This window comes from Hemiscyllium ocellatum, chromosome 45 (genome assembly GCF_020745735.1).
Source record: "Hemiscyllium ocellatum isolate sHemOce1 chromosome 45, sHemOce1.pat.X.cur, whole genome shotgun sequence".
NCBI classification, from domain to species: Eukaryota; Metazoa; Chordata; class Chondrichthyes; order Orectolobiformes; family Hemiscylliidae; genus Hemiscyllium; species Hemiscyllium ocellatum.
In genome coordinates this window covers 3,981,838-4,008,730 of record NC_083445.1, presented here as the reverse complement: position 1 = coordinate 4,008,730, position 26,893 = coordinate 3,981,838, and the positions used below count along the sequence as shown (strand labels likewise).

The window sequence follows — 26,893 nt, the reverse complement described above, 5'->3', positions numbered from 1 at the left end:
TCAATGACTTACATCTGAATGGAGTTCAGGTGAGACCAGGACAGTGGTAGCTATAACAAGAACTGCAGTCCAACACGATACAGGATTAGGGATAGGAAAATGGAACGGTACTTTGAGAAACAAGCTTCTTTAAAAACAATGCAGTTTAATTATAAATAAAACTTGCATATCTAATCTTACACTTTACATTTGGATCCTGCAACCACACTCAGGATGGCTTGTTACCTCTCAAGAGTTCAATATTAACACAAAACCGCATCTCTCTGAAGCCTATTGGTCAGTTCCCTTTGTGGTTGATTCCCGGTGACAATCCTCTCCACTTTTTCCCTAAAACAGAAAGGACAGATCAACCAAACAAAAACCAAACCAGTATCTCTCAACAACTCCACAGTGCAGCATAAGAAACCTCCATTGCATTTCAATCCAATACTTAAGGCAAGATTGTATCTAAAGCTTATTTTAAAAATGATTTACAACATCTCTGATCCCAAGGAGTGCTAGCAACTGAGAAAGATCCTTTCTCAAGTAGTCCCAAACCTCCTTGATGTTCCTGCTACACAGCTATAGGGTATTTGCAGCATCATCGTGGAGCAGTAAGATTTCACTGGGGTGGGGGCAGGGGAGGGGCGAGATGTGTGCGCACTGTCTGGGACAATGCCCTTATCCATTAAGGAGAATCCTTTTAAAATGGACTCGATCTCAAAATCTACACGGACTAGAACACACACAACAATGAAAACATCCAGTCTCTACACAGTTAAGACAAATGTTTCCACCAGGTCACCATACACCCACAGCAGGATGTTCAAGTGGAGATGATCAGTGCCAAAGCAGGCAACTGACACACTAACTAGTACATTCCTGTTGTAAACCTTTCAATAGCACCTGGCTCTGTGTGTATTAGCTCCAAATGTAGGGTAATGTGTGCCAGAGGAAGTGATGGAGGCTGGTACAATGACAAAGGGCATTTGGATGGGTATATGAATAGGAAGGGTTTAGAGGGATATAGGTCAAACACTGGCAAATGGGACTAAAATTAATTCAGAATATCTGGTCAGCAAGGAGGAGTCTGTTTCCATGCTGTAACCCTTCATGTTAATGTACGCTTCACACCCAAATAAATCCACATTGCCACCAGCTGCTGCTCTCACCTCTCGGAATTTTTTACAGGGGATGATCTTCCCAGAATCGGAATCGCTCAGTTTCTGCTTCCGTTTATTCTGCAGCCGTTTCCTTTTCTCTTCCAACGTTTGATGAATTCCTCCACTAGGAGACACAAAGCACCAACTCTTCAACACACCCAGTCAACTCCCTTACAACAGAACCTCCTGCTATTTTGTCAGAGCTCAGAAAGCCCACTCTGTGACATTGCAGTGACTGGTAGAGAGACACAGAGCACTGAACCACAAGGAATGCTCACCTCACAGTTTGTCCATCAGCCTGTGGACCCTTACTGCAAAATCAGAGAAACAGACAGAGTCAGGAATAATCCTGGTTCCAGTTGCTGTCCTTAGCATTTCAGGACACATTCTCATAGCAGACAGGGTACAGTACAGATAGAGGGTGTCTGCAGCAAGACTAATGGGTGTTCGGGAAGTGGACTATGCTAACAGAATACCCAGGCTGCTTTTGGAAATCTGAGTTTACCCGGCACAGTGGCTCTGTGGTTAGCACTGCTACTTCACAGCGCCAGGGACCTGGGTTCAATTCTAGCCTCGGATGCCTGTGGAGTTTGCACATTCTCCCACAGTCCAAGATGACCTAAATTATGAGGGGCATGGATAGGGTAAATAGACAAGATCTCTTCCCTGGGGTCAGGGAGTCCAGAACTAGAGGGCATAGGTTTAGGGTGAGAGGGGAAAGATATAAAAGAGACCTAAGGGGTAACTTTTTCACACAGAGGGTGGTACGTGTATGGAATGAGCTGCCAGAGGAAGTGGTGGAGGCTGGTACAATTGCAACATTTAAAAGGCATTTGAATGGGTATATGAATAGGTAGGGTTTGGAGGGATATGGGCCGGGTGCTGGCAGGTGGGATTAGATTGGGTTGGGATATCTGGTCGGCGTGGACGGGTTGGACCGAAGGGTCTGTTTCCATGCTGTACATCTCAATGACTCTGTGCAGGTTAAGTGAACTGGCCATACTAAATTACCCATACTGTTCAGGAATGTGTCGGATAGGTGCATTAGTCAGAGTAAGTGTACGGTAATAGGGTAAGGGAACAGATCTTGGTGGGTTACTCTTTAGAGGGTTGGCGTGGATTTGTTGGGCCAAATGGCCTGTTTCCACACTGCAGGGATTCTATGATTTGGTGAATGTATAATGCAGCTAAGTGGTGAAAAGCAGCCACTATTCCGTCACTCCCTCCCTCCCAGACACTGCCGTCTCCAAAACAGCGATGGAGTTACACAGCCAAACTCTCTCACACGGCATCAGGCAGACTGGCAGTGAAATGGGCCACTTTGGAATTATACAAATTAGGTTTAAGTTGTATTGCTCGGAGTTTTACAAAAAGACAAGCCCAGCCCAAACGCAGCCCCCTCCAGCCATGGCTGCCTGTTACTAGCTGAAAGCTTACCCAACTTTGGCCCTGGCCTTTGGCCCCCAGTTGACTTCCGGGTTTTCCTGGAATCGCTTTAGCCCTTGCTTCCTCGATTTGGGATTTGCATCTTCCCGGATATCGAAGCAAGCCTGCAGACTGAGAAACACGAGGCTGGTGTAAAAGCTCGATTGGAGGCAAAAAAGAAAGCAAAAAGTCACCATTACCAGGAAACGATAAACTTATTCTGAAGGAAGTGCAGCACAATCCAGTCAGTCAGAAAGAAAGAAAGGTCCCACCCTTCTGAAAAAGAAAAAGAGGATGACACAGATGTACACAATTCTACCTCAGTAATCATAGCACTTTTTGGCTGGAAGACTTCAGGGAGAAACAGCATTGGAATTGCAAAGCTAAAGTGCATTCCCACCATCCTAGTTGCCAGGTGGCACGATTGGAAATCCAGAGGATCGGACTAATGTTCAGACATTGGTTCACATCCAACAATAAAAACCTCAGTAATTATGATTAACACAGCAACCCATCACCTATAAAAGCTGTCTGCTGTCCTCATCCATTCTGGGATGGCAGGGGACCCCAGACCCACAGTAATGTGTTGGACTCCTACCCACCGTTTGAAATGGCCAAGGGTGCCACTCAGTTCAAGGGTAAGCAGGGATGGACAACAAAGTTTCACTTTGACAGCAGACCCAAGACAGAATAAAGAAACCATGATGGGGTTACTGACTGACCACAGTGACAACATTCACTCAGAGTTGACAACAGGCCTGGACGTGAGGTGCGAGAAAAATCATCCTTTTCCCAAACTGACATATCCCAAAATGTTATCTTCTGGAAAGAAATCTGTTTCCACCATCTCTTTCAAAACCCATTGCACAGACTCCTAACCACAGGAGAGGGTCTCAATGCAGTGGCCACACTGAAAAGCTTTTAGATAGTTTTCGAATCAATCTGCTCAGAGCTGTTATGACATAGCTCTGAAATAGATGGGACTTGAACCCAGTCCCTCCTGGCACTGAGGTAGGGACGCTACCACTGCACCACATGAAGCCCTCCCTGAAGGCTTTTACATTGATTTCCCAGGGCAGGAACCAGAGGCAGTGGAAGGTAGAATATAGACAAACATTGGTTCTCAGATGCATAAAGGGATAGAAATAAACAGAATTCTGTATCACGAAGTCAGCAGCCCATAAGGCATTTAGATTTAATTGTAGTTGGATACACAATCCGGATGCAGCAGGAGGAAATAGGACAGGTATTTGATCATGGAATCCAAGGAACAATCTGCAGTGGTTTGCAAAGCCCCCTCTGCAGTGATTTCTTGTAGTTGACTTGGAAACTTAGATGGGTAGGCACTGAAGGTGGCCATTCTGTCCATCTTATCTATGCTCCCTTGCTCTTTTCCTCCCATTCCTCCACAGTTTTTCCCACCTTTTCAAGAATTTATCTAATTCCTTTTTGAAATTATTACTGAATGTTTCCACCATCTTATCAGGCAGCAGCAGATTCCTAGCCACACTCACTGGTTAAATCCCACTCTCCATCGCGATCTGCTTGAATTAGGGACATGCCCAGCCGAAATCCTTTCAGCATTTCAATAACCCGTGCACATTAAAACAAAATGACCGGTGACTGCAGGGAATCCACTGAATCCCTAAAGTGTGGAAGCAGGCCTTTTGGACAATCGAGTCCACACCGACCCTCCAAACAGCATCCCATCCAGACCCATCCCCCCCCCTCACCCTATCCCTGTAACCGTACATCTCCCATGGATAATCCACCTAGCCTGCACGTCCCTGGACATTATGGGCAATTTCCCACGGCTAATCCACCGAACCTGCACATCTCTGCACTGTGGGAGGAAACCGGAGGAAGCCCATGCAGACATTGGGAGAATGTGCAAACTCCACACAGGCACTCGAGGCTGGCATCGAACCCAGGCCCCTGCTGCTGTGAGGTACTAGTGCTAACCACTGAGCCACCGTACCTCTGCAGCCCACTCAGAGGTAAGTGATGGGCAAAAGCATTGCCACACCCTAGGAGAGCTCACTGAACATGCTTTCCACTGAAGCTCAGAACAAGCCTCATTTCTGTAAGAAATAAACACAGGCACAGCATTGGTAGTGGGCGTTGGGTATACTTACAGCCTCTGCCATGAGATGATGCTTTATGGAGCATCCGGGATACTGAGGTGGTCATGGATAGCACATTTAGTGAATTGGTCACACCACAGAATTGCTGAGGGAGGCGGTGAATGGGTGACCAAAATGCAGACAACAACTCGGAAGGCAGTGCAGGTGTCTCCTGCAGTCATCTCCCTCCAAAACAGGTGGACCATTTTGGATACTGTTGGGGGGAGATGGATCACCACGCGAGGGCAGCAGTTGCCAAGATCATGGCACTGTGGTGGACACTGCTGTTCAGAAGGGTGGGAGAAAGACTCATAGGGTCATAGTCATAGGGAATTCTATTGCAAGGGGAGTAGATAGGTGGTTCTGTGGCCCAAAACAAGACTCCCAGGTGCTCAGGTCAGGGATGTCATAGATCGGCTGCAGAGCAGTCTAAAAGGGGAGGGTGAACAGCCAGTTGTCTTGGTGCATATAGGCACCAACGATACAATTAAAGAGAGATGTGGTCCAGAAAGCAGAGCGCAGGGAGCTAGGAGAGAAGTTGAAGAGGAGGACCTCAAAAGGTAGTGATCTCAGGATTGCTACCAGTGTCCCGTGCCAACCAGCATAGAAATGAAAGCATAAGCAGGATGAACAGGTGGCTTGAGGGATGGTATAGGAGGGAGGGGTTCAGACTTGTGGTACATTGGGACCAGTTCTGGGGAGGGTGGGACGATTACAAATTGAATGGTCTACCCTGAACCAGACTGGAACTAATGTCCTTGGCAGAGTTTTTGCGACTGCTGTTGGGGAGGTTTTAAACTAATGTGGCAGGGGGCTGGGAACCAGAAGAGAAGACTAGTAGACAGTGAGGTGGAAACTGGAGACTATAAGGATCATGAAGTGAGCATTACCAAGCAGAAGAGTAGGCAGAGAGCAGATAAACACAAAAGAATCGGTGGTCTGAAGTGCATATACTTTAATGCAAGGTAAGGCAGACAAACTTAGGGCTTGGATTGGTGCCTGGAAGTATGGAATTATTGTGATCACAGATAAGTTGTTGAAGGAAGGGCATGACTAGCAACTAAATGTTCCAGGATGTAGATACTTCAGACAGGACAGGGAGGGAAGTAAAGGGGGGGGGTGGGGGTTGCATTGCCGGTCAGGATATCACAGCTGTGCTAAAGCAGGACACTATGGAGGGCTTGAACAGAGGTGTATTGTGCATAGAGCTGATAAATAAGGGTGAAGTTACATTATTGGGGCTGTACTAGAGGTCTCCCAACAGTGAGCATGAGGTAGAACAACAAACAGGGAAACATATTATGGAAAGATGTAGAGCCAACAGGGTGGTGGTGATGGAAGATTTTAATTTTCCCAACACTGACTCAGATACACTTAGTGTATGAGGGCTGGATGGGGCAGAATTTGTAAGGGGTGTCTAGGAAAGTTTTCTAGAGCACAATGTCAATTGTCTGATGAGGCAAGGGGCCTTACTGGACCTGCTGTTGGGGAATGAGCCAGGCCAGGTGGTAGAAGTTGCAGTGGGGGATTTCGTTGGGAATAGTGACCACAATTATGCAAGTTTTAGAATACCTGTGGACAAAGGTGAGAGTGGTCCTAAGGGAAGAGTACTAAACTGAGCCAAGGCCAATTATATCAAAATTCGGCAGGAGTGGGAAATGTGGATTGAGCACAGCTATTTGAAGGGAAGCTATTAGTGGGCGGCACGGTGGCACAGTGGTTAGCACTGCTGTCTCTCAGCGCCTGAGACCAGGGTTCAATTCCCGACTCGGGCGACTGACTGTGTGGAGTTTGCATGTTCTCCCCGTGTCTGCGTGGGTTTCCTCCCACAGTCCAAACATGTGCGGGTCAGGTGAATTGTCCATGTTAAATTGCCCGTAGTGTTAGGTAGGGGGTAAATGTAGGGGTATGGATGGGTTGCGCTTCGGCGGGTCGGTGTGGACTTGTTGGGCCGAAGGGCCTGTTTCCATACTGTAAGTAATCTAATTTGAGATGTGGGAGGCTTTCAAAGATAGGTTGAAGCTAGTGCAGGATAGGCATGCCCCTTTGAAAACAAGGGATAGGAAAGGCACGATTCATGAGCCATGGATGACAAAAGAAATCATGCGACTAGCCAAGAGAAAAAGGGAAGCGTACATAAGGTCCAGGCAGCTAAGAACCGAATGGACCTTGGAGGAATAGCAGGAGAGTGGGACCAATCTTAAACGAGGAATCAAGAGGGCTAAAAGGGGTCATGAAATAACTTCAGTGAGCAGAATTAAGGAGAATCCCAAGGCCTTTATTCATATATAAGCAGCAAGAGGATAACCAGAGAAAGGGTTGGTCCACTAAAGGATAAGGAAGATTGTATCGAACCTGAGAAAATGGGGGAGATTCTCAATGATTACTTTGCACTGAGCAGAGGGACACGAATGTTGCAATTAGAGACAGAAGTTTGTTTACTCTGGATCACGTTGACATAAGGAGGGAAAATGTGTTGGGTAGGCTGAAGGATATTCAGGTGGACAAATCCCCAGAACTGGATGGGATCTATCCCAGGTTGCTGAGGGAGATGAGGGAGGAAATAGCTGGGGCTCTGTCAGATATCTTTGTGGCATCGTTAAACACAGGTGAGGTGCCGGAGGACTGGAGGGTTGCTAACGTTTTCCCTCTGTTCAAGAAAGGTAATAGGGATATTCCAGGTAACGCTGAAAATGTGTTGCTGGAAAAGCACATCAGGTCAGGCAGCATCCAAAGAGCAGGGGAATCGACGTTTCAGGCATGAGTCTTTCTTCCTGAAGAACGTCGATTCTCCTGCTCCTTGGATGCTGCCTGACCTGATGTGCTTTTCCAGCAACACATTTTCAGCTCTGATCTCCAGCATCTGCAGTCCTCACTTTCTCCATATTCCAGGTAACTATAGATCAGTCAGCCTGACGTCAGTCGTGGGAAAGTTGCTGGAGAAGGTACTGAGGGATAAAATCTACCTTTATTTGGAAAAGAATAGTCTTATCTGTGATAGGCAATATGGTTTTGTATGGGGCAGATCGTGCCTTACCAATTTAATAGATTTCTTTGAGGAACGACCAAGTTGATAGATGAAGGAAGGGCTGTTGATGTCATATACATGGACTTTAGTAAAGCATTTGATAAGGTTTCCCCATGGTAAACTAATAGAGAAAGTGAACTCACATGGTGTGCAGGGTGTTCTAGCTGGGTGGATAAAGAACTGGTTGAGCAACAGGAGACAGAGAGTAGTAGTCAAAGGGAGTTTCTTGAAATGGGGAAAGGTGACCAGTGGTGTTCCACAGGGGTCAGTGTTGGGGCCACTGTTGTTTGTGATGTACCTAAGTGATCTGGAAGAGAGCACTGTTGGTCTGATCTGTAAGTTTGCAGATGACGAAGATTGGTGAAGTAGCAGAAAGCATAGGGGACTCAAAGAATACAGGAGAATATAGATAACCTGGAGAGTTAGTTGGAGAAGTGGCAGATGGAGTTCAATCCAGACAAATTCTAGAGCGAATTATACAGTAAACAGAAGAGCCTTGGGAAAGTTGATGGTCAGAGAGATCTGGGTATCCTGAAGGTACCTGCACAGGTGGACAGAGCGGTCAAGGCGGCATATGGTATGCTTCCAAAAGGAGAAAATGCTGGAAAATCTCAGCAGGTCTGGCAGCATCTGTAAGGAGAGAAAAGAGCTGACGTTTTGAGTCTAACTGACCCTTTGTCAAAGCTACCTGCTGAGATTTTCCAGCATTTTCTCTTTTGGTTTCGGATTCCAGCATCCGCAGTAGTTTGCTTTTACCCATATGCTCTGCTTGCCTTCATCGGACGGGGTATTGAGTATAAGAGCTGGCAGGACACGTTTAAATTGTACAAAACTTTGATTCAACCACATTTAAAATACTGTGTACAGTTCTGGTCGCCACATTACCAAAAGGATGTGGACGCTTTGGAGAGGGTGCACAGAAGGTTTACGAGGATGTTGCCTGGTATGGAAGGTGCTAGCTATGAAGAGAGGTGGAGTAGGTGAGGATTGTTTTCATTAGGAAAAAGGAGATTGAGAGGGGACCTGATTGAGGTCTACAAAATCATGAAGGGTATGGACAGGGTAGATAGAGATGAGCTTTTCCCCCAGGATGAAGGATTCAATAACAAGAGGTTACTCGTTTAAGGTGAGAGGTGAAACATTTAAGGGGGATGCAGGCAAAAAGCACTTTACACAGAGGGTGATAGGTGCCTGGAATGCGTTGCCAGCAGAGGTAGTAGAGGCAGGCCCAGTAGATTCATTTAAGGTGTGTCTGACAGATGCACAAGTAGGTGGGGAGCACAGGGATACAGATGCTTAGGAATTGGACAATGGATTTGGATCGGCTCAGGCTTGGAGGACTGAAGGGCCTGTTCCTGGGCTGTAAATTTTCTTTGTTCAATATCAGGGCTGGATATCAAACGTGGGGAGCATCTGCAACTGGGGCTCATGTCATGTCTGTGTTTGATCCTATCTACACCCAATAGTCACATCCTAATATGAACCACAACAGGTGGGGGAAGACCTTTGCACCCTCAAACAGGCCAGATTAGGAGGTCACAGGCGATGTCTAACAACCCTACCCTCATCCAAACAGTGCCAGCTAACTCTGCATAGAGCAGGGAGGAGCGAGCCCAGGAGTTTAGTGATCTGTAAAATCCCAGGCTCACGCAGGGCGGCGCAGCTGAAGGTTTCCTGACAACTTACACGGGCTCTTTGCTGAGGATTCGAAAGGCAGGACAGCTCTCGGACAGCTTCTCTCGCTTCACTGGGTGGATTTTCTCCTGCACCAGAAACACAACTCACATTAGGCAGGGTTACAGGAATGACGGCTGCTCTTCAGGGTGAGGTTATGAAGAAAGATCATGCAAATTAACTGCTTTCTCCAGAATTTAGAAGGCTGAAGGATGACCTGATCAAAGCCTTCAAGTTATGTGCAGGAAGAGGCAGGGTAGATAATCTATTCCCACTGGTTGGGGATTCTGGAAGTAGAGGGACATAATCTGAGAATTAGGGCCAGACCAGTTGGGAGAGATGATAGGAAGCACTTCTACACACAAAGGGTGATGAATGTTTGGATCTCTCTTCCACAAATGGCAGTGGATGCTGGAACAATTGTTAGTTTTAAATCTAAGAGAGAGAGAATGTTTTGACCTAACTCCATGAACGTGCCTTTGCACAAAAAGATTTTAAGGAATAGGCACCATGGGCAGGGGATAGGGGGTGAGGTCCCAGATCAGCCGTGATCTTATTGAATGACGGAACAGGCTTGAGGGACTGAATGGCCTACTCCTGTCCCTACATTCCGAAACCTCGAACCACTCATAACACTGCCACCCTCATAACCAGTGCACAAAGATCTGTGCTCTCATATTTTCAGGCCTTGGCAGAACATTAACTTTCATTTCACTGCATTTTCCATCTAATTGTGGACAATAACATCACTCAAACATCTGCGGAATCACACATACCCAGCACCTCATGATATCCCAGATCACTGAAGGTGGTGCATCAGTTTTAACAGCCTTTTGACAAGCGTGAGAGAGAGACACTCGATAACCGGCGTGAAGCAAGGCAGATCTAATAGAAGGTGGAGGACAGAGAGATTACAAACATTTCTGTATCTTGTTGCATTCAGCACCACCATCTTTACTTGCCTTTAACTGTTATGGGAAAGGATATTGGAAGGTCACTGTACTCAGCTGGAAATGAAAACTCATTCCAATTAACTCCAAAAACACCTAGGGCAGGGACAGCACAGAGTTAGATACAGAGTAAAGCTCCCAATACACACTGCCCCAGTAAGCTCAACCTCAAGCAACACTGCCTACACACCTACCTCTGCTTTCCTTTCCAATGCCCGTATGTGCGGCATTATGAGGATACAGTGATGCACTCTCAGAGGTAGGTTAGTACTCTGCTCCTGGCAAAGTGGAAAAAAACCCTTTCCTATATTTGTCTGTCAGTCAGTCATTCTGGATTGGGAGGGACCAGTGTCATATATAAACCTTGTAATTCCCTTTCAACTGCAAACACCTACCCTCCCAACCACCTGCTTCTGTTAAAATATCAAATCACTGGCATTGTCTGTCAATCCGTTTTACTCAATCCTCTTGGTTTCAGGCAGTGCACTGCTTCCATCTGCTTTTATCAATCACTCCTGATCTACAGTTACAGACAGCTCAATAACTCAGCTAACCCCATGGCAAAATGCTTTATATTAAAGTACAAATGAAACATCTCAGACACCTTCAGTAGTTTCGCAGATGGCTCAGTCCACTGTGACTGGGAATGCCAAGTAGCCTGGTACTCCATTCCCCACCCAGAGATTATAAATTACCACATCTGCAATGGGGGAATTTTCAGGAGTCACCAACACCAACTTTAAATTTATTGCCCTTTTATTAAAAAGCCAGGGTTTGCCTCTTCAGCAGAGAGAGTGCGTTAGGGATTCATTTATAAATCTCCAACATCTTGCACCATGATTCATGACAGAGGAGAGAGGCTAATGATCCTACCTCATCTGTAGGAGTGATGGGGTATTACAGCGGATGATACTGCTCAGGTGATCCATTGTGTAGTACAAAGGGCAGTCTGGTAACTCCTGGGAAAGAGAAACCAATTTCAAGATAAGCTTAAAATGCACCGATCACTTCCAAGTGATCACATTCCATCTGCATCTTCCCCACTCATGACTTGAGAAGGTAAATGGAGTCAACTTCAGTCAACACAATAACCTCAAAAGGATAAACCCGTCACAGGGAGAAGGCAAAGCCTTTGTCACAGAGCAAGCTTTAAGATTAGGTCTTAAAGGAGGAGATGGAAGTGCAAAGAGGTTTAAGGAAGAAAATTCTAAAGCACAGGGTCAAGCGCTGAAGGCACAGTCGCCAGTGATGGGTCAAAGGGAGGAGATTGAGTGTGTTTAAGTAGTCAGAGAAGCCAATGGAGGGCTCTGGCTGGGGCTGGGAGGTGTGAACAGAGAGACAGAAGGAACCCTGCAGGAACTTTAACACAAGAGAAGTTCACATGGACGTGTGGAGGCACCAAGGTCCAATGTACTGCAGCAGGCACAATGGTGATGGGTGAGTGAGACAGGACACTGTTTGAGCAGGCTCCTGCTTACCAAGGGTAGAGAGTGAAGTGTACAGAGCCTGAGGATAGCAAGGATTTTTAAGGGCCAGTGAGGAAACGGTGGCAGTAGATAACACCTTGGAGGTGGAAGCACATGATCTTTATGATGAAGAGGATACAGAGGTGTGTGATTAGGGAAGTAGGGGACACTGACATTACAGCTGGTCTCCTGAGGGAGGGGAAAGGAGTTGATGGCAGACTGAAGCCAATGTTATTACCCGTTCTCTTTCTCTCCCTTTTGTCCCAGTGTTTAAGGCATGTTCTCTCACCTTGGGCTCCCCACTCCTAGGGCCCAGAGTTGTTGAAATGGGAGTTGAGAATTTGTTCTGAATTGCTGATTGGAATTGGCCGTGTGGAAAGATGAAGAGGAATGTTTACATTGGAAAAAAAGGGCCAGGTCAGAGGTGAATCATTTCATTAACTGGTTGCCATATTTGCCGACACTATAACCATGAAACAAGGGTTTACGACATCATTCTACAGAGCAGTCAATGATTTCCAAAGTAATTCAAGGCACTTTACACTTGAGGATGTGACAAGCAACTCATTCCTCCAGCATAGTGTCATCCGCCCCTAGACTGCACTCGCACAACCTTCCCTCCACCATTCTGCCCCTCAGCAAACAGAGCATCTTCCCGGGAGCTCACCTCCTTGGCCATGCTGAGAACACCCAGGATCCTATCGGAAGTCTTGAACCGTTTTGGGTTGCGTTCCACTGATTTGAGAACTCTCTCGACAAAGTCTTGGTCATGGATTTGCTCAGCCCAGACTGGGCCGCCAAGCTGAAACCAGAACAGAAACATCATTGGTGTACTCTCACATACTCCCCCCAACCCCTCTCATTATGAGCACACACCTATACACAGACTGGTCTCTGTTGTTCACTGCCACACTCTCCCACCCCCCCAGCAGTTCATCAGGGGTTCAATTCCACAAGTACCAGTCACCCACCAGTGCCATGCCTGATAAAAGAGAGAGTCAGCAACTGCTCATTACTAACAGGCCTTCTAACCCTGCTGGCTTCTGTTCCACAGGGTAAAAAATGAGGTCTGCAGATGCTGGAGATCACAGCTGAAAATGTGTTGCTGGTTAAAGCACAGCAGGTCAGGCAGCATCCAAGGAATAGGAAATTCGACGTTTCGGGCATAAGCCCTTCATCAGGATTCCTGTGCCACCGTGCCGCCCACCTTGTTTTGTAGTTATTAATTTTCCTTTATTCATTCAAAGGGCTTCTTAGGACTACAGTGCACCTGTACCATGACTGTATCGAGAATAAAAATAAAAAGCATATACCAAATTTAAGGCCTCTCTTACCACGTGCCTCTGGTAGCAATGCTCACACTCTGTTCCCACAGGTGGTCCTGAGCATGCTGTGTACTTGTAGCTGGATAAGAACAATATTATCCCAGGTTACTACTAGAAAAGAAAGATTTTTGAATTATACAGCAGCTTTCACAACTTCAGGATGTCCCAGAACACTGTGCAGCCAGTGAAATGGAGTCACTGCTGTGACGCAGGAAGTGCAGAAACATAGCAAGCTTCCACAAACAAACACAGAAACTATCTCAGTGATGTCGAAATAAATATTACACAAGATGCACTCTCCTGCTGTTCAAAATAATACCACGGGATCATGGTTTAACAGTTCATGGCATATTTCAGCTCTCTCTGTTCTACACTGGGAATGTTAGGATCATTTCCTGTTTCTTCTTTGGGAATTGGACATGAACACACAATGTTCTAACTCAGAGAGTGTCACCTACCGAGCCATGCATGAACTGAACATCAGCACAGTAGCTGGCTCTGGATTTCACGGGGCAACTTTTCCATCCCTCAGAAATAATTGCTTTATGGGTAAGTTGTCAAGGACCAGGGCATTTCTACTCACTCAGCATCCCTACACCTGTCCGCAGTATCCACAGCAACAGATAGTCTTATCCGGTACAAGAAGGAATGAATGCACTTGAGTTTCTCCAGTACCTTTCATAACCTCATTAACTAAACTGGATAAAGGACTCACATGATGCGGAATCTCGGGAGCCCCGAAATGGGTCAGCCACTCAGTATTTCTAGCTGAAGATGGACAATTTTAAAATAAAATAATTATTTGCTGGCTGAGTGACAAATATTGGTCAGGACTCTGGGGCAGAATTCACTTGTTTCTTTGTATAGTGCCTTGGGGTTTTTTTTGGAGCCACTTAATAGTGCAGAGCCTCCAACAGGTCTCTCTCTTGGCCAGGTTGAGTAACAGCAGTGTTAGCAGGGAGTGTGCAGCCCAGGGTATCCTGGGACACAGCGATAACCAAGATATGAGCGAGAGAGAGAAAGAAATGGGCAATACTGTGTACTTACTTAACAAGAAGAGAAACAGTGACCTACTTGTTACCATGGCTGATCATTTTGCCCATCCTCTGAAGGTGGAAGGTGCCACAGCCCACACAGTGATAGATCAGAGCCTGTTTACTGGAACAAAAAGCCCAACTCTCAGGCACACAGCAGCTGACAGCTTCCAACACATGCACAAAACTAAGCAACATCAATCATCTCCCCATCGGCAAGCACCAGCTACAGGACTGGGAAATGTGGAGACAGATTCTGATTTTTCAGTGTATACATAAATCGTTTTCCAAAAAAAAAAGATAGATTGCAATGATACAGCTAACAGACAACTGAAATGATATTATTGTTCCAGGAGGATGAAAGGTAAAGACGTCAGGATGAAGCCCCTAGTCTCAGTCCAGACAGAACCACTTCTTAAAATGGTTCTCCTGTGAGACACAGATCCATACTGTCCTAGCTCCTGGCCCTGGGTGTGCGTGTGGCTGTGTATAAACATCGCATCAGGTCAGCACCAGGAACACAAGGCAGAGGCCAGGGTCTGGGGTCAGTGCTGACAAGGTCCGAATCCTCACGTCTGTGAGCATGGGGAGATGCAGCACACTGTCTGGGCAGGACAGCTGCTTGGACAGTGTGCAAAGAGAAGCTGGTGACTAAGAGAAATCCCAGGAGCAGTACGCATCATGTGGACGACCGGACATTTAAAAGCAAACAATTTAACTAGCTCCAAAATGAACAATAAAGGTTGCAAACTCAATTTTATTTGACCAGTCTTTCTCATATTAGACTGAAGCTGTGTACCCTCCTGTAAACAGGCTGACCAGGCTTCACCCAGGTGACCGTACCTGGCAGATGCTTTAACCTTAGCCTGTCCTGTGAAGACCTGGACAAAGACTCGGATATAGAAGTCCACACTGACAGAGAGGACAGGAACAATGTATCGCTGGTAACAGTTTGCACGAAGATCCAAATTGTGTAGGATGATGCGTAAAGCCTGTGGGGAGACGTGGAATGAGAACAGGGAATGACCAAGGCGGTAAGAACCAACACACCAACCAGGAGAGCTTCAGAATCAGCAGCCACTCACCATTTCGTGACAGAACTTTGACTTCAGCGACATGGCTCCATACTTGCTGTAACAGGTCTCCCCACTGTTCCCAGCCATTACTGCCATGTCAGTACATGTCACACAGAGAAGCCCTTCAAAAACACAAAAGATGGAGGAGTGCTTCAACTCACTTCACTGTAATCAGGAGCATCCTCAGAAATTCCAGTGAGAACTGCAAACATCTACAGTTCTATCCTTACACAGCAAGTCAGCAGAACACGGAATACTTCCGGTGCCTGACAGATTCCCTCCAAAGGGCAGAAATACTGCTTGAAATTTTGTTAATGCATCAGACTCTCCATGAAGCAACAGTATCTGGGTGATAGCAATCCTTCCTTCAGGTCAGCACAGATGTTCCAGACTGGAACAAGCACCCTCTCCTGCTGCTAGTACGATGTCAGCCAGAGAAGACACCTTCTGCACGACGTTATCCACAAGCTGCAGAAACAGCCCAGAACACATTTCACCCGCACTGCCTCACATCCACACATCCCTTTAAGGCTGGACCGTAGATGCCAAGGACCAGCTCTGAATGGTCACTCCATTTCCTTGCAAGATTCCAAACACATCACCACTAGCCCTCACCTCCTTCACTAACTGCTTGAACAGCCGCATCGATGAACTGTGAAGGGCTTCCATATGGATCCAGGTCAATCACATCAAACCGGTCCTGTCTCCTCCTGGACCCACACAGGAGCATACTGCAGGGACAAGAGAGAGGGAGAGGGAAAGAAAGAGACAGAATCAGAGACAATCCTTTAGTCTCCTCGGTTAGTATTGTTTACAGACAGACAAGTCTTACCTTAAAAAAATAGAACAAAAGTCAGCAGATGATTGATAAAGCGCAAGAAACAACAGCACAGAATCCAAGCATACATTGTTAATGGTGAAGCAATAATCTCAGGGCCATTTCCAAATGGAATTGTTGGAGACCTGTCACCAATGGGACCTCCCCATTCTAAAGGCTCCTCTCCCCTGGTCACCAATGGGACCTCCCCATTCTAAAGGCTCCTCTCCCCTGGTCACCGATGGGACCTCCCCATTCTAAAGGCTCCTCTCCCCTGGTCACCAATGGGACCTCCCCATTCTAAAGGCTCCTCTCCCCTGGTCACCGATGGGACCTCCCCATTCTAAAGGCTCCTCTCCCCTGGTCACCAATGGGACCTCCCCATTCTAAAGGCTCCACTCCCCTGGTCACTGATTGGACCTCCCCATTCTAAAGGCTCCTCTCCCCTGGTCACCAATGGGACCTCCCCATTCTAAAGGCTCCACTCCCCTGGTCACTGATTGGACCTCCCCATTCTAAAGGCTCCTCTCCCCTGGTCACCAATGGGACCTCCCCATTCTAAAGGCTCCTCTCCCCTGGTCACCGATGGGACCTCCCCATTCTAAAGGCTCCTCTCCCCTGGTCACCGATGGGACCTCCCCATTCTAAAGGCTCCTCTCCCCTGGTCACCAATGGGACCTCCCCATTCTAAAGGCTCCTCTCCCCTGGTCACCAATGGGACCTCCCCATTCTAAAGGCTCCTCTCCCCTGGTCACCAATGGGACCTCCCCATTCTAAAGGCTCCTCTCCCCTGGTCACCAATGGGACCTCCCCATTCTAAAGGCTCCTCTCCCCTGGTCACCAATGGGACCTCCCCATTCTAAAGGCTCCTCTCTCCTGGTCACTGATTGGACCTCCCCATTCTAAAGGCTCCTCTCTCCTGGTCACTGATTGGACCTCCCCATTCTAAAGGCTCCTCTCTCCTGGTCACTGATTGGACCTCCCCATTCTAAAGGCTCCTCTCTCCTGGTCACTGATCCTCCAGAGGCTGAGATAGGTCTCCCTCTCCCCTGAATCTGGAGGGGACAGGTTCAGGGTGAACTTGTGAAGCTCGAGCACAAGGTCCAGAACAACATCTCAGTGCCGAGTCAGAAGTGGCATCTTTCAAATGAGCTGTTGAACAGAGACAGTTTTGCCTCGGGCAGAGGTAAATGGTTACGTGACATAATTCTGAAGAGCAGCAGGGAGCTCAGCCCAGCACCCTGGCTCAGCACACATCCCTCAAATCAACAGCATTAAAACATCATCACGCCAGGTTGTGGGATTTTGCAGTGTGCAAATGGACCGCCACCGTTCCTAGAAGACCCTTGTGGGATAGTGGTAGTGTCCCTACCTCTAAGCCAGGAGGGCCAGGTTCCAGTCCCACCTGCTGCAGATGTGAGTAATAGATTCTCTGAACAGTTTGTTTTGAAAACAAAAAACAGAGACTCCCCTTCAGAACTACGTCATTGACTGTAAAGTGTTTCAGAACATCTCAACATGGTGATCAATGTTACAGAAACACAAACACTCCATCTAACTTTATCCAGATACACTGGGTGGAAGAAACGGAAGGGAGTAATAGAGTTATCAAAGTCTTCAACACTGAAGAAGGCCCTTTGGCCCATTGAGACGGTTTTTGACAGACACAGTCACCTAACTATTCTCCACCCCATTTTCCTACATCAGGCCGTGTGCGCCTTTTACTTCACTCACCAATAAGTCTCAGTTTTAATAAAATAAGTACCTTGCATCTGCCAGGCTGGCTGTTACTAAGTGTTGCACTTCATTCAGCTCAATATTTCTCTTCATCAGTGTCACTGCTCTCTCAGAAAAGTCGTTTGCCACAATGCTGTGAATTCCGGGGACTTCCTTGGCGAACCGAATCGAGCGAAGTCCAGATGCTGCCAGTCCCTCGAGAACACGAATCCCACCCTGCACACGGTAACCAGACTCGATAAGCAGAGGTCGCATCACAGAATATAGGCCCGAGACCCTTCAAACCAACTCAGGCAGCAGCAAGATTCTCAAGGGCACCAGCTCACAATCCAGTTTGAAATCTAAACAGATGTCTTTCCCTGCCTCACTTCAGTGAGCACTCTCGAAATTCTCGACAGTCAAAACCCCTTCCTGCCTCCCATTCACACTCGCCCTGAATTAGGAACCTGATGATTAGGTAATCGCACAAAGTGGCAATTCTGCTGCTCCCCCCACTGACCAGATCCTCATGGCCACTCCACCCCTACCTCAGTCTATCCCTGCCCACTGCCACACCCGCTGCCCCCCTCGCCGCCCCCTGACACAGGGGGCGACAGGTCCCACTGCCACCCCTACCTCCCCCACCCCAGCACAGGGGGCACAGTCCCTGCTTATTGTCAGCAATCACCAAGCAGTTAATCCCTGTCCTCAGGCCTTTCCAGCAACAAGGAGTAAGGAACAAGCTCTAGACTTTCACTCTTCCTCCCCCCTACCTTAACCTAAGGGATGCTGAAGCCAATTACAGTCCCTTCCAATCCCACAAATAAGTTAAACTGGTTCAAGTATCATCAACTAGTCAGGTCTGGCAAGGATTTCCACAGTCCACTGCACCTAGGAGAGAGCTGATGACTATATGCTAATTAGGGGATATTTAGACGAGAATCAAATTTGTACAGGGTATAAGTCAAGAAATCAGTTGTATTGAAATTGTGTGAAGTTAAAACTCTGACCAGGGAAGTATCTTAACCTTTGGTGTTTTGCAGTAAAGATCTCCTGCTCTGGGCCAAGTAGATTTGCTCCCCAGCCTCTTGCTTGAATAGGAAAGCTATTAATTTCTATTGAATGAGTAACTTTGCCTCAGTAACCCATTGCTAATGAGCTCCAATATGTCTAGAACCATCCAGCTACAATGAATGATGTCATTTTGTATCAAGCACATCTCACTTCCCCTTCCACAGCACTGCAAACAAAGTCTCAGGTTCCTGTAGTATTTATAGCAATGAGCAAGGTCCAAGATTCAGAGGCTTTTGGACAGAAACACGGGTCTGTGCAGCACAGTGGTTACATCACTAGATTCAGAGCCCCGGACTAGCCGTCCAGAGACATGGGTTCTAATCACTCCAGGAAAGCTTGGAACTTTACTTAAATAACAAACCTGGAATAAAAAGCTGATCTCAGATATGGTTATTGTAAAATTAACAGATTATATAAAAAAAAACACATCTGATTCATGCACAGAGCACATAATCCCTTCAGGGAAGATAAAGGCCATTCAGCCCATCAAGTCTGCCTTCCAAAGAGCATTCCACCCTAACCTTGCAATTCCCAAAGCTAACCCCCCCACCCAGCCTACACATCCCTGCACACTACAGGGCAATTGAGAATGACCACTCCACCTAACCCACACATCTCTGAACTCTAGGAGAGATTTCTGCCAACCTTATCCTACGTGCCCTCTGAAAAAGCCAATCAAGCCACTCAGCTGGAGTCAAAATGTTAGCTCACCACTGCCTTCTCAGGAGCAGTTAGAGATGGACAGTAAACACTGGGTCTCACTCATGTGGCTCACACTGAGAATGGAAAGAACCAGGCTAAATGAGGATTGCCTCACCTCACATTTCTCCCCGACAGTGGCCGTTCTCTTTAACGCTGAAGTATCTCCCAATCCTGCTGCAGTTCCAGCGTTTTCACTTTCCGTCAAGTTGACAACAATTTTCTGCCTTTCCTCCTCTCCGGGGACCAGCACTGTGTAAAACGTTCCAAGGCTGGTTAGTACTGTATTGGTGTGCACCAGCAGTCCAATGCTCCACTAAAGACAAGCCCAATACCCACTCACCTCGAATCCCCTTGGACAGGAGCTGCTGTCGGGCAAACTCGGTCATGACAGCACATCTGGAGTGGGGCAGGGAAGAGAGAGACAGACAGAACAAGAGAGAGAAACACAATTACTGCAATTTGGCCTTAACATCTTCCCAAGCCCCATCCCACAAAGCACAAGACCATTTGCTTCCCAATGGGATTTATAGCCTTGAGTGGGGGAACAATGGAACTGACCTAGTTTCCCACTCTAATTATCACCCAACCCTTTAATTACCCCAGCATGTGCACTCTCGGGATCCTGTCCTCACCCTGTCTCACTGTCCCTCACACTATTTCAGTGCTTTCAAATTCCTGATCACACATTTCAAACTCATGGGTATTCCCTCCTGGTGATTTGTGTCACAACCTGTTGTTACCTTGAAGCCCACTGAACCAAATTCGTTATGGTACACCCTGATGGTGAAGCAGCCAGGTCGGTGAAATGACAGTCTGCATCCAGTTGCCACTGGACTGCCTTGGGTACAATGTTGGGGAACTGTCCTCAAACAACTTTCAGAGGCAGCAACCCACAGCTCCCCCAACCCACGGCCCCCACCCTGATGAAGGAGCAGCGCTCCGAAAGCTTGTATTTCAAACAAACCTGTTGGACTATAACCTGGCGTCGTATGATTTTTGACTTTGCCCACCCCAGACCAACACCAGCACCCCCACATCACAAGTACAATATGGCAGCAACTTGAGGCATTCCTCTAGCTGTCAGTAGTTCTACCAAATTTGCTTTGACAATGCTATTAGAACTTGGCATGGTCTTTAAAAACTGCAAAACAAACTAGAGCAAACAACTACCTAACTATAGTCCATCTGAACCAATTAATTAAGGGTCTGATAACAAGATGTGCTCCATGTTATTAGGCCCACAACAGCAGGTGCTTACGTGAGGTCACGGTTAAACTCTTGCACAGGGTTATAAAACACTTCATTCGCACTGGGGAAAATAATTTGTGCCTTCCCCTCATTTATAACAGTCTCCGTGCTCGTCATTCCTGGCAGGGTTGCACTGTTTGGTAGAGAGTCCTCAGCAGCTTCCAAAAGGCTGCTGTTTTGACACTGCTTGCTGCCATTGCTGGTACACATAGAGTCCCGCTCCACACGTGTCTCCTCTCCCATTTCCATCATGGAGCTGTGCCTTGCAGTAACATGAAACAGAGACTCTGTCTGCACTGCGCTCCTTGCCACCATCCAAGTGGCACTCAAAGTGCGGGGAATGAAATATCTGACCTGGAGCACCCTGTTTACCAGCATTCAGCAACAGGAGAGGCTGTAGTTTTAACTCTGCAGGAGGAAAAAGCAAAAGATAGTGAGACAGTGGCATACTATAAAGAAAAATATCTTAAATGGAATATCAGCAACTTGCATTTTATTAAATGGTTAGTATGCAAGTACAGCAAGAACTAGGAAAGCTAATATTGTTTATGGTGAGGAGAATTAAGTACAAAATAGGAAGTTATGCTTCAGTTATACAGGACACTGGTGAGACCACTTCAGGAATATTGTGCACAGTAATTGTTTCTCTATTTAATATAGAAAGTAGGAGCATGAGTAGGCCATTCAACCCTGCTCCACCATTCATTATGTTAATGGCTTCTCATCCAACTCAAAAGCCTATTCCTACTTTTCCCCCCCAAATCCTGTGACCCACCCCCACCTTCCACATGTATTACACCTAACTCCTTGAAATCATAATATTTTGGCTTTGAATGCTTTCTGTGGTAGCAACTTCCACAGGCTATCAATTTCTGGGTGAAGAAATCTATCCTCTTCTCAATCCAAAACAAAACCAGTATTGTTAGATTGTGAGCCCTTGTTCTGGACACGCCTGCCATTGGGAACACCCTTCCTGCATCCACCCCATTTAGTCCTGTTAGAATTTAACAGGTTTCTATCAGATCCACCCTGATTCTCCCCAACTCCAGCAAATATAATCTTAACTGATTCAAACTCTCCTCATACATCTGTCCTGCAATCAGTGTACTAAGTCTTTGGCACACTCCCTCTGTAGCAAGAGCATCCTTCCTCAGATAAGGAGGCCAAGACTGTACACGTTACTCCTGTTCTTGAATTCTCTGTGTGTGTGTGTGTTACATACCATTTGCTTTCTTTACCACTTGCTGTATTTGCATGCTTACTTTCAACGACTTTTGTATGAGAACACCAAGGTCTCATTGTATAGTCCCCGCCCCTCATTTTATCATCAATCAGCTAATAAAATGCCTCCAGCTTTGCTAACAAATTAGATTGTACTGCTCCTGCTCTGCATTTGCCCACTCACTCAACTTGTAGATGAAGTACTGAAATGTCTCTGCATTGTCCCACCCAGATTTATGTCATTTGCAAATCTGGAGATATTGCAGTTAGTCCCCTTATCTAAATCATTCATATATATTGTGAATAGCTGGGATTTACAGCACTGATCCCTGTGGTACCCTGCTGGTTACTGCCTGCCATTAAGATAAAGGAAGAATGTAAGCGTGTGGACGCACTTTAGAGAAGATTATCTTGACCTTGAATGGGCACATTGTCTTATGAGGAAAGGGTGGACAGACTAGGGTTATATCTGTGAAACAGGAAGAAGTGACAAATGATTAAAACACAAGACCCTGAGGAGTCTTGCAATGGTAGATGTGGAGAGGATGTTTCTTCCACACAACCAATAAAACTAAGAGTCACCATTTAAAAATGTAAGCGGTTACCCATTCAAGATAGGAGTGAGGTTTTTTTTGAGGGTTGCATATCTTTCCAACTCTTCCTCAAAAAGACTTGAGGTGGCAGAGGTGGATAGATTCTTGATAAGCCAGTGGTGAAAGATTATCATCAGGTAGTTGGGAACATGCAGTAATCAGAGCAGACAAGAGGCTGAGTAGCCTACTCCTGCTTTGAACTCATATGATAAACATTAGCAAGAACAGCACAGAATTCCCCTGCTTCTAACATTAGCCAGATATTTTACATCTCTCTGCTGTTTAATATCAGATCTAAAATTTAAAATTTCACAAAGGCGTCTGAGAAATTGACACTAACCCAAATAGTAATATGTTGCTATCTCATCAGAACACAAATTATTTTGTCACTGACACTCTCCTAGGTTGGAGCACCAATTAATGCCACTTGGATGTGGAGGATGATAGGAAAGTTATTCCAGATAAGGAGGTTGGCTGCCTGTTGTACAGAACAATATCATTCAGTGGGAGCAGCTTGTTAAATAGCAAGAGGATAGTGGTGTGGGAGAACTAGAGGAGGTTAGTACGAAGAATGGAGTAGAAATGGAAAGCATGTAGTGAAGGTCATGTCTGAAAAGGAGGCCAATGGAACAGATACAAAGTAGTAGTTGTAGCAGAATGGCACAATGACAAAGAATTGAGATTTAAGCATGAGCCACAGGAAATGTAGGAGCAGGAATTGAGGAAGTAAGGAATTTTTCCACTTTTGCTCTATTTATTAAAAAGCTTCTCTAGCAGAATGCAAGAAAGAGCATTCAAGGACTTTAGTTAAGTCACTCAGTCACCACTACATACAACCCTTTGCAAGGGTTTGGAATTTTCTAAAGAGGAACCTTCTCAGAACTTTGAAATCTATTTGCTATTGGAAATCGATGAGATCTAGAAGATAGCAGGAGGTGCTGAACACAATCACACATTCCCTGCAATTAAGAAAAACAGTGCAGGTCTGGGCATCATGTGTGGAGAGGGGGAGAGACACAAAACTGAGCTAGCATCTGGAGTCCAATGTGACTCTTCAGAATTCGGATGGCAGGTTTAAAAAAGGATGAATAAAGGAGGAGACAAAAAAAAAGGAAACTGCTGGAAAAGGTCTGCAGATAGAAGTCAGAGTTAATTGAACCCTTCGTCAAAAACTGGAGGAGAGTAGTTGAGGAAGGGTCACTGAACCCAAAATGTTCACTCTAAACCAGAGCAACATGGAAACAGACCCTTCGGTCCAACCCGTCCATGCTGACCAGATATTCCAACCCAATCTAGTCCCACCTGCCAGCACCCGGCCCAAATCCCTCCAAACCCTTCCTATTCATATGCCCATCCAAGTTTCTCTCTGCACAAACGCTGTCAGAGCTTTTCCAGCAATTTCTGTTTCTGATTAACAGCACCCGCAGTTCTTTCGGTTTTTAGAACCAGGAGGCCATTCTGCCTTGGTACTACTATCCTATTTTCCCCTCACCCTTGCTTAGTAAGTGCAAAGGATGTGAATGCAAGAAATCAAATGTGAATGAAAATAAGAAAGTGCAGCAAAAGGGGGGGGGGGGGGGGAAGCATGTACTTAAGCAGCAAAACCAAAAAGTTACAAAAGCACCTGCATTGAGACTTGCAGCAGCAGTACCTGATGAGCGACGCCATCTTGGTGAGGTCAGCAGGGGGCATGATGGGAAGTGGACGCCCTGGTTGATGTGGACGGAGGGGGAAGGTCACGTGCTGGTGGATCGATGTGCTCGGTGTTTGGCTCAGCGGCCTGGAGGACTCGGCTGTGGTAGCGCGCCGGGGGAGGTGAGGTGGGTGAGGGGGGGGGTTGGACTCCGATCGGCGCGCTCAGCGCTCGGTTGCTAGGCGCTGGCTGTCCTGACAATGAATGGCTGCTGCAAGCATTGAGAGACACTGGGGTGAGTTTGTGAGCTTCCAGCACAGGCTTTGGCCTCCAAGCTGCACCAGTTACTCCTCAAAGCCCCCCCCATCACCAGCTCTGACAGAGCCCTGAGCGGGGTTATCTTTTATTTTATTCTCTCTCTTCCCTCCCTCCCCCCCACCACCCCCCCTGATTTAATGCCCCTTTTGTGTGAGTGAGAGAGATTTGGGGAGAGGATTGTATCTTGTGGGGGGATGGGATGGGGGTGGGGGGAAAAGCCACAAAACTTTTCTTAAAAATAAAAACCTGCTGCAAGCTGACCAAGCTCCACTTCCCAAATACTTCCAGAACTTATGTAGCACCCCCACCCTTCCCCTTTCTCTCCCTTCCCCCCCCTCCCTCCCCCCCTTCCCTCCCCCCCTCCCCCCCCTCCCCCCCCCTCCCTCCCCCCCCCTCCCTCCCCCCCCCCTCCCTCCCCCCCCTTCCTCCCCCCCTTCCTCCCCCCCTTCCCCCCCCCCCCTCTCCCCCCCCCCCTCCCTCCCCCCCCTTCCTCCCCCCCTTCCCCCCCCCTCTCCCCCCCCCCTCCCTCCCCCCCCCTCTCCCCCCCCCTCCCTCCCCCCCCCTCCCTCCCCCCCCTTCCTCCCCCCTTCCCCCCCCCTCCCTCCCCCCCCTTCCTCCCCCCTTCTCCCTCCCCCCCCTTCCTCCCCCTTCCCCCCCTTCCCCCCTTCCCTTCCCCCCCCCCCTCCCCCCCTCCCCCCTCCTCCCCTCCCCCTCCCCTCCCCCTCCCCTCCCCCTCCCCTCCCCCTCCCCTCCCCCTCCCCTCCCCCCTTCCCCCCCCCTCCCCTCCCCTCCCCCCCTTCCCCCCCCCCTCCCCTCCCCTCCCCTCCCCTCCCCTCCCCTCCCCTCCCTCACCCTCCCCTCTCTCTCCCTCCCCTCCCCTCTCTCACCCTCCCCTCCCTCCCTCCCCTCCCTCCCCCCCCTCCCCTCCCTCCCCCCCTCCCCTCCCTCCCCCCCTCCCCTCCCTCCCCCCTTCTCCCCTCCCCTCCCTCCCCCCTTCTCCCCTCCCCTCCCTCCCCCCTTCTCCCCTCCCTCCCCCCCTTCTCCCCTCCCCTCCCTCCCCCCTTCTCCCCTCCCCTCCCTCCCCCCCTTCTCCCCTCCCCTCCCTCCCCCCCTTCTCCCCCCTTCTCCCCCCCCTCTCCCCCCCCCTCTCCCCCCCCTTCTCCCCCCCTTCTCCCCCCCCTTCTCTCCCCCCCTTCTCCCCCCCCTTCTCCCCCCCCTTCTCCCCCCCTTCTCCCCCCTTCCCCCTCTCCTTGCTTCCCTTCCCCTTTCCCCACCCCAGCTCCCCTTTCCCCACCTCACCCCCTCTTCCCTGTCCCACCTCCCCACTCTTCTGCCTGTTCTCCATCAGTTTTTTTTTCAAACAGTGGAAAAAATGATGGTGGGCAAACTTGTTTTTTTCTTTAAGTTGTCAGGATATGACCCCCCCCCCCTCCCAACTTCAGTCAGAATTGGGTGATTTGTGGAGTAACTGGAAATAATCAAAACACTCATGGACAGAGTGTTTTGAAGTGATTGTCCATTATGTGTATTCTGCAAGCTTAGTCAAAATAAGACACAAACAAATTGTTTGTAATATGCCTGCATTCTGTATCTTCATTTGCTGAGAGAGTTAAGTTGTATGCAGTGTTTTATAGTACAGTTCTGTGGTTTTGGAAACCTCTTGATAAAGTTTTTTTTAAAATTATGAGTTAGTCAAGATCAGGTTACATAATACCAAAGAGTAGGATTTTTGAAATTAAATTTTGTTTAAAAATGGAATCCTATGTTTCAATCTCTGGGATTGCTTTGAATGTTCCTGGAAAAAAGGAAAATAGAAAATTCCTCTTCAAACCCAGCCCAGTACAATAGGATCAAAGTCCGCGTTACAGTCTCTAGTCGGCCTGGGAAGTCTCTATTCAGCTATTCATGGCCACGGGCACACTCCAGCAGATTGCTACTAAATTGGCAGCATGGTTTGATGAAGCTATAGGCTGGAGACACTGTAGAGATCCAACAACCTTTGGGGTATAAGACAACTAACTTTCCCCTGCAGCTAACTGACCTTGATTGACCTGGGAGTCTTAGTGCTGCCACTGGATACCAGTTCTGTCTCCCCAGCACTAAACCAATAACCTCACATGGTTAAGTTTATAAAAATGTAAAACTTTGGTGTATAGCTTGTGAGTGACATGACAGTTATTTTACCTCTTGACAATTACATTCAGTAATTATGTTGCTCTTTACAACGTTGATTTCAATTTCCTTCTGAATTGGTCTCTATAACAGAGCAGGCAGACCACTCTAATACATCCACGTTCAATTTTCTTGTCATTTTGAAATTGTTTCTGA

General features: G+C 47.5%; 1 protein-coding gene across 3 annotated transcripts; it reads right to left on the bottom strand.

Annotated features, from left to right (window-relative positions):
* Positions 1-125: 125 nt before the first annotated feature.
* trmt1 (tRNA methyltransferase 1) lies at positions 126-24,333 on the bottom strand. 3 transcript variants are annotated; one of them, XM_060855209.1, is made up of 18 exons: positions 24,266-24,333; positions 20,811-21,208; positions 19,893-19,948; positions 19,668-19,801; positions 17,826-18,013; positions 15,859-15,974; positions 15,253-15,365; positions 15,011-15,159; positions 14,208-14,291; positions 13,143-13,212; positions 12,476-12,610; positions 11,216-11,301; positions 10,169-10,277; positions 9,405-9,481; positions 2,580-2,699; positions 1,421-1,453; positions 1,152-1,266; positions 126-327 (listed from the first exon to the last, which is right to left on the bottom strand). In XM_060855209.1, exons 2-18 carry the CDS (start codon positions 21,176-21,178, stop codon positions 271-273), a joined length of 2,010 nt encoding a protein of 669 aa, XP_060711192.1. In that variant the 5' UTR covers positions 21,179-21,208; positions 24,266-24,333; the 3' UTR covers positions 126-270. The 3 variants fall into 3 exon arrangements, with proteins under 3 accessions (XP_060711192.1, XP_060711193.1, XP_060711194.1); XM_060855210.1 differs by having other exon boundaries at positions 24,239-24,285; XM_060855211.1 differs by lacking the exon at positions 1,421-1,453.
* Positions 24,334-26,893: the final 2,560 nt, after the last annotated feature.

Excerpts from the sequence above, each read along its gene's own strand:
- trmt1 (XM_060855209.1), bottom strand. The coding sequence starts at position 21,178 with ATGCTGGTAAACAGGGTGCTCCAGGTCAGATATTTCATTCCCCGCACT. Across the intron at positions 18,014-19,667 it reads CTGTCGGGGAGAAATGTGAG|GGTGGGATTCGTGTTCTCGA; the intron begins GTGAGGCAATCC and ends TACCGTGTGCAG. Across the intron at positions 1,454-2,579 it reads AAGGCCAGGGCCAAAGTTGG|TAAGGGTCCACAGGCTGATG; the intron begins GTAAGCTTTCAG and ends CTGATTTTGCAG.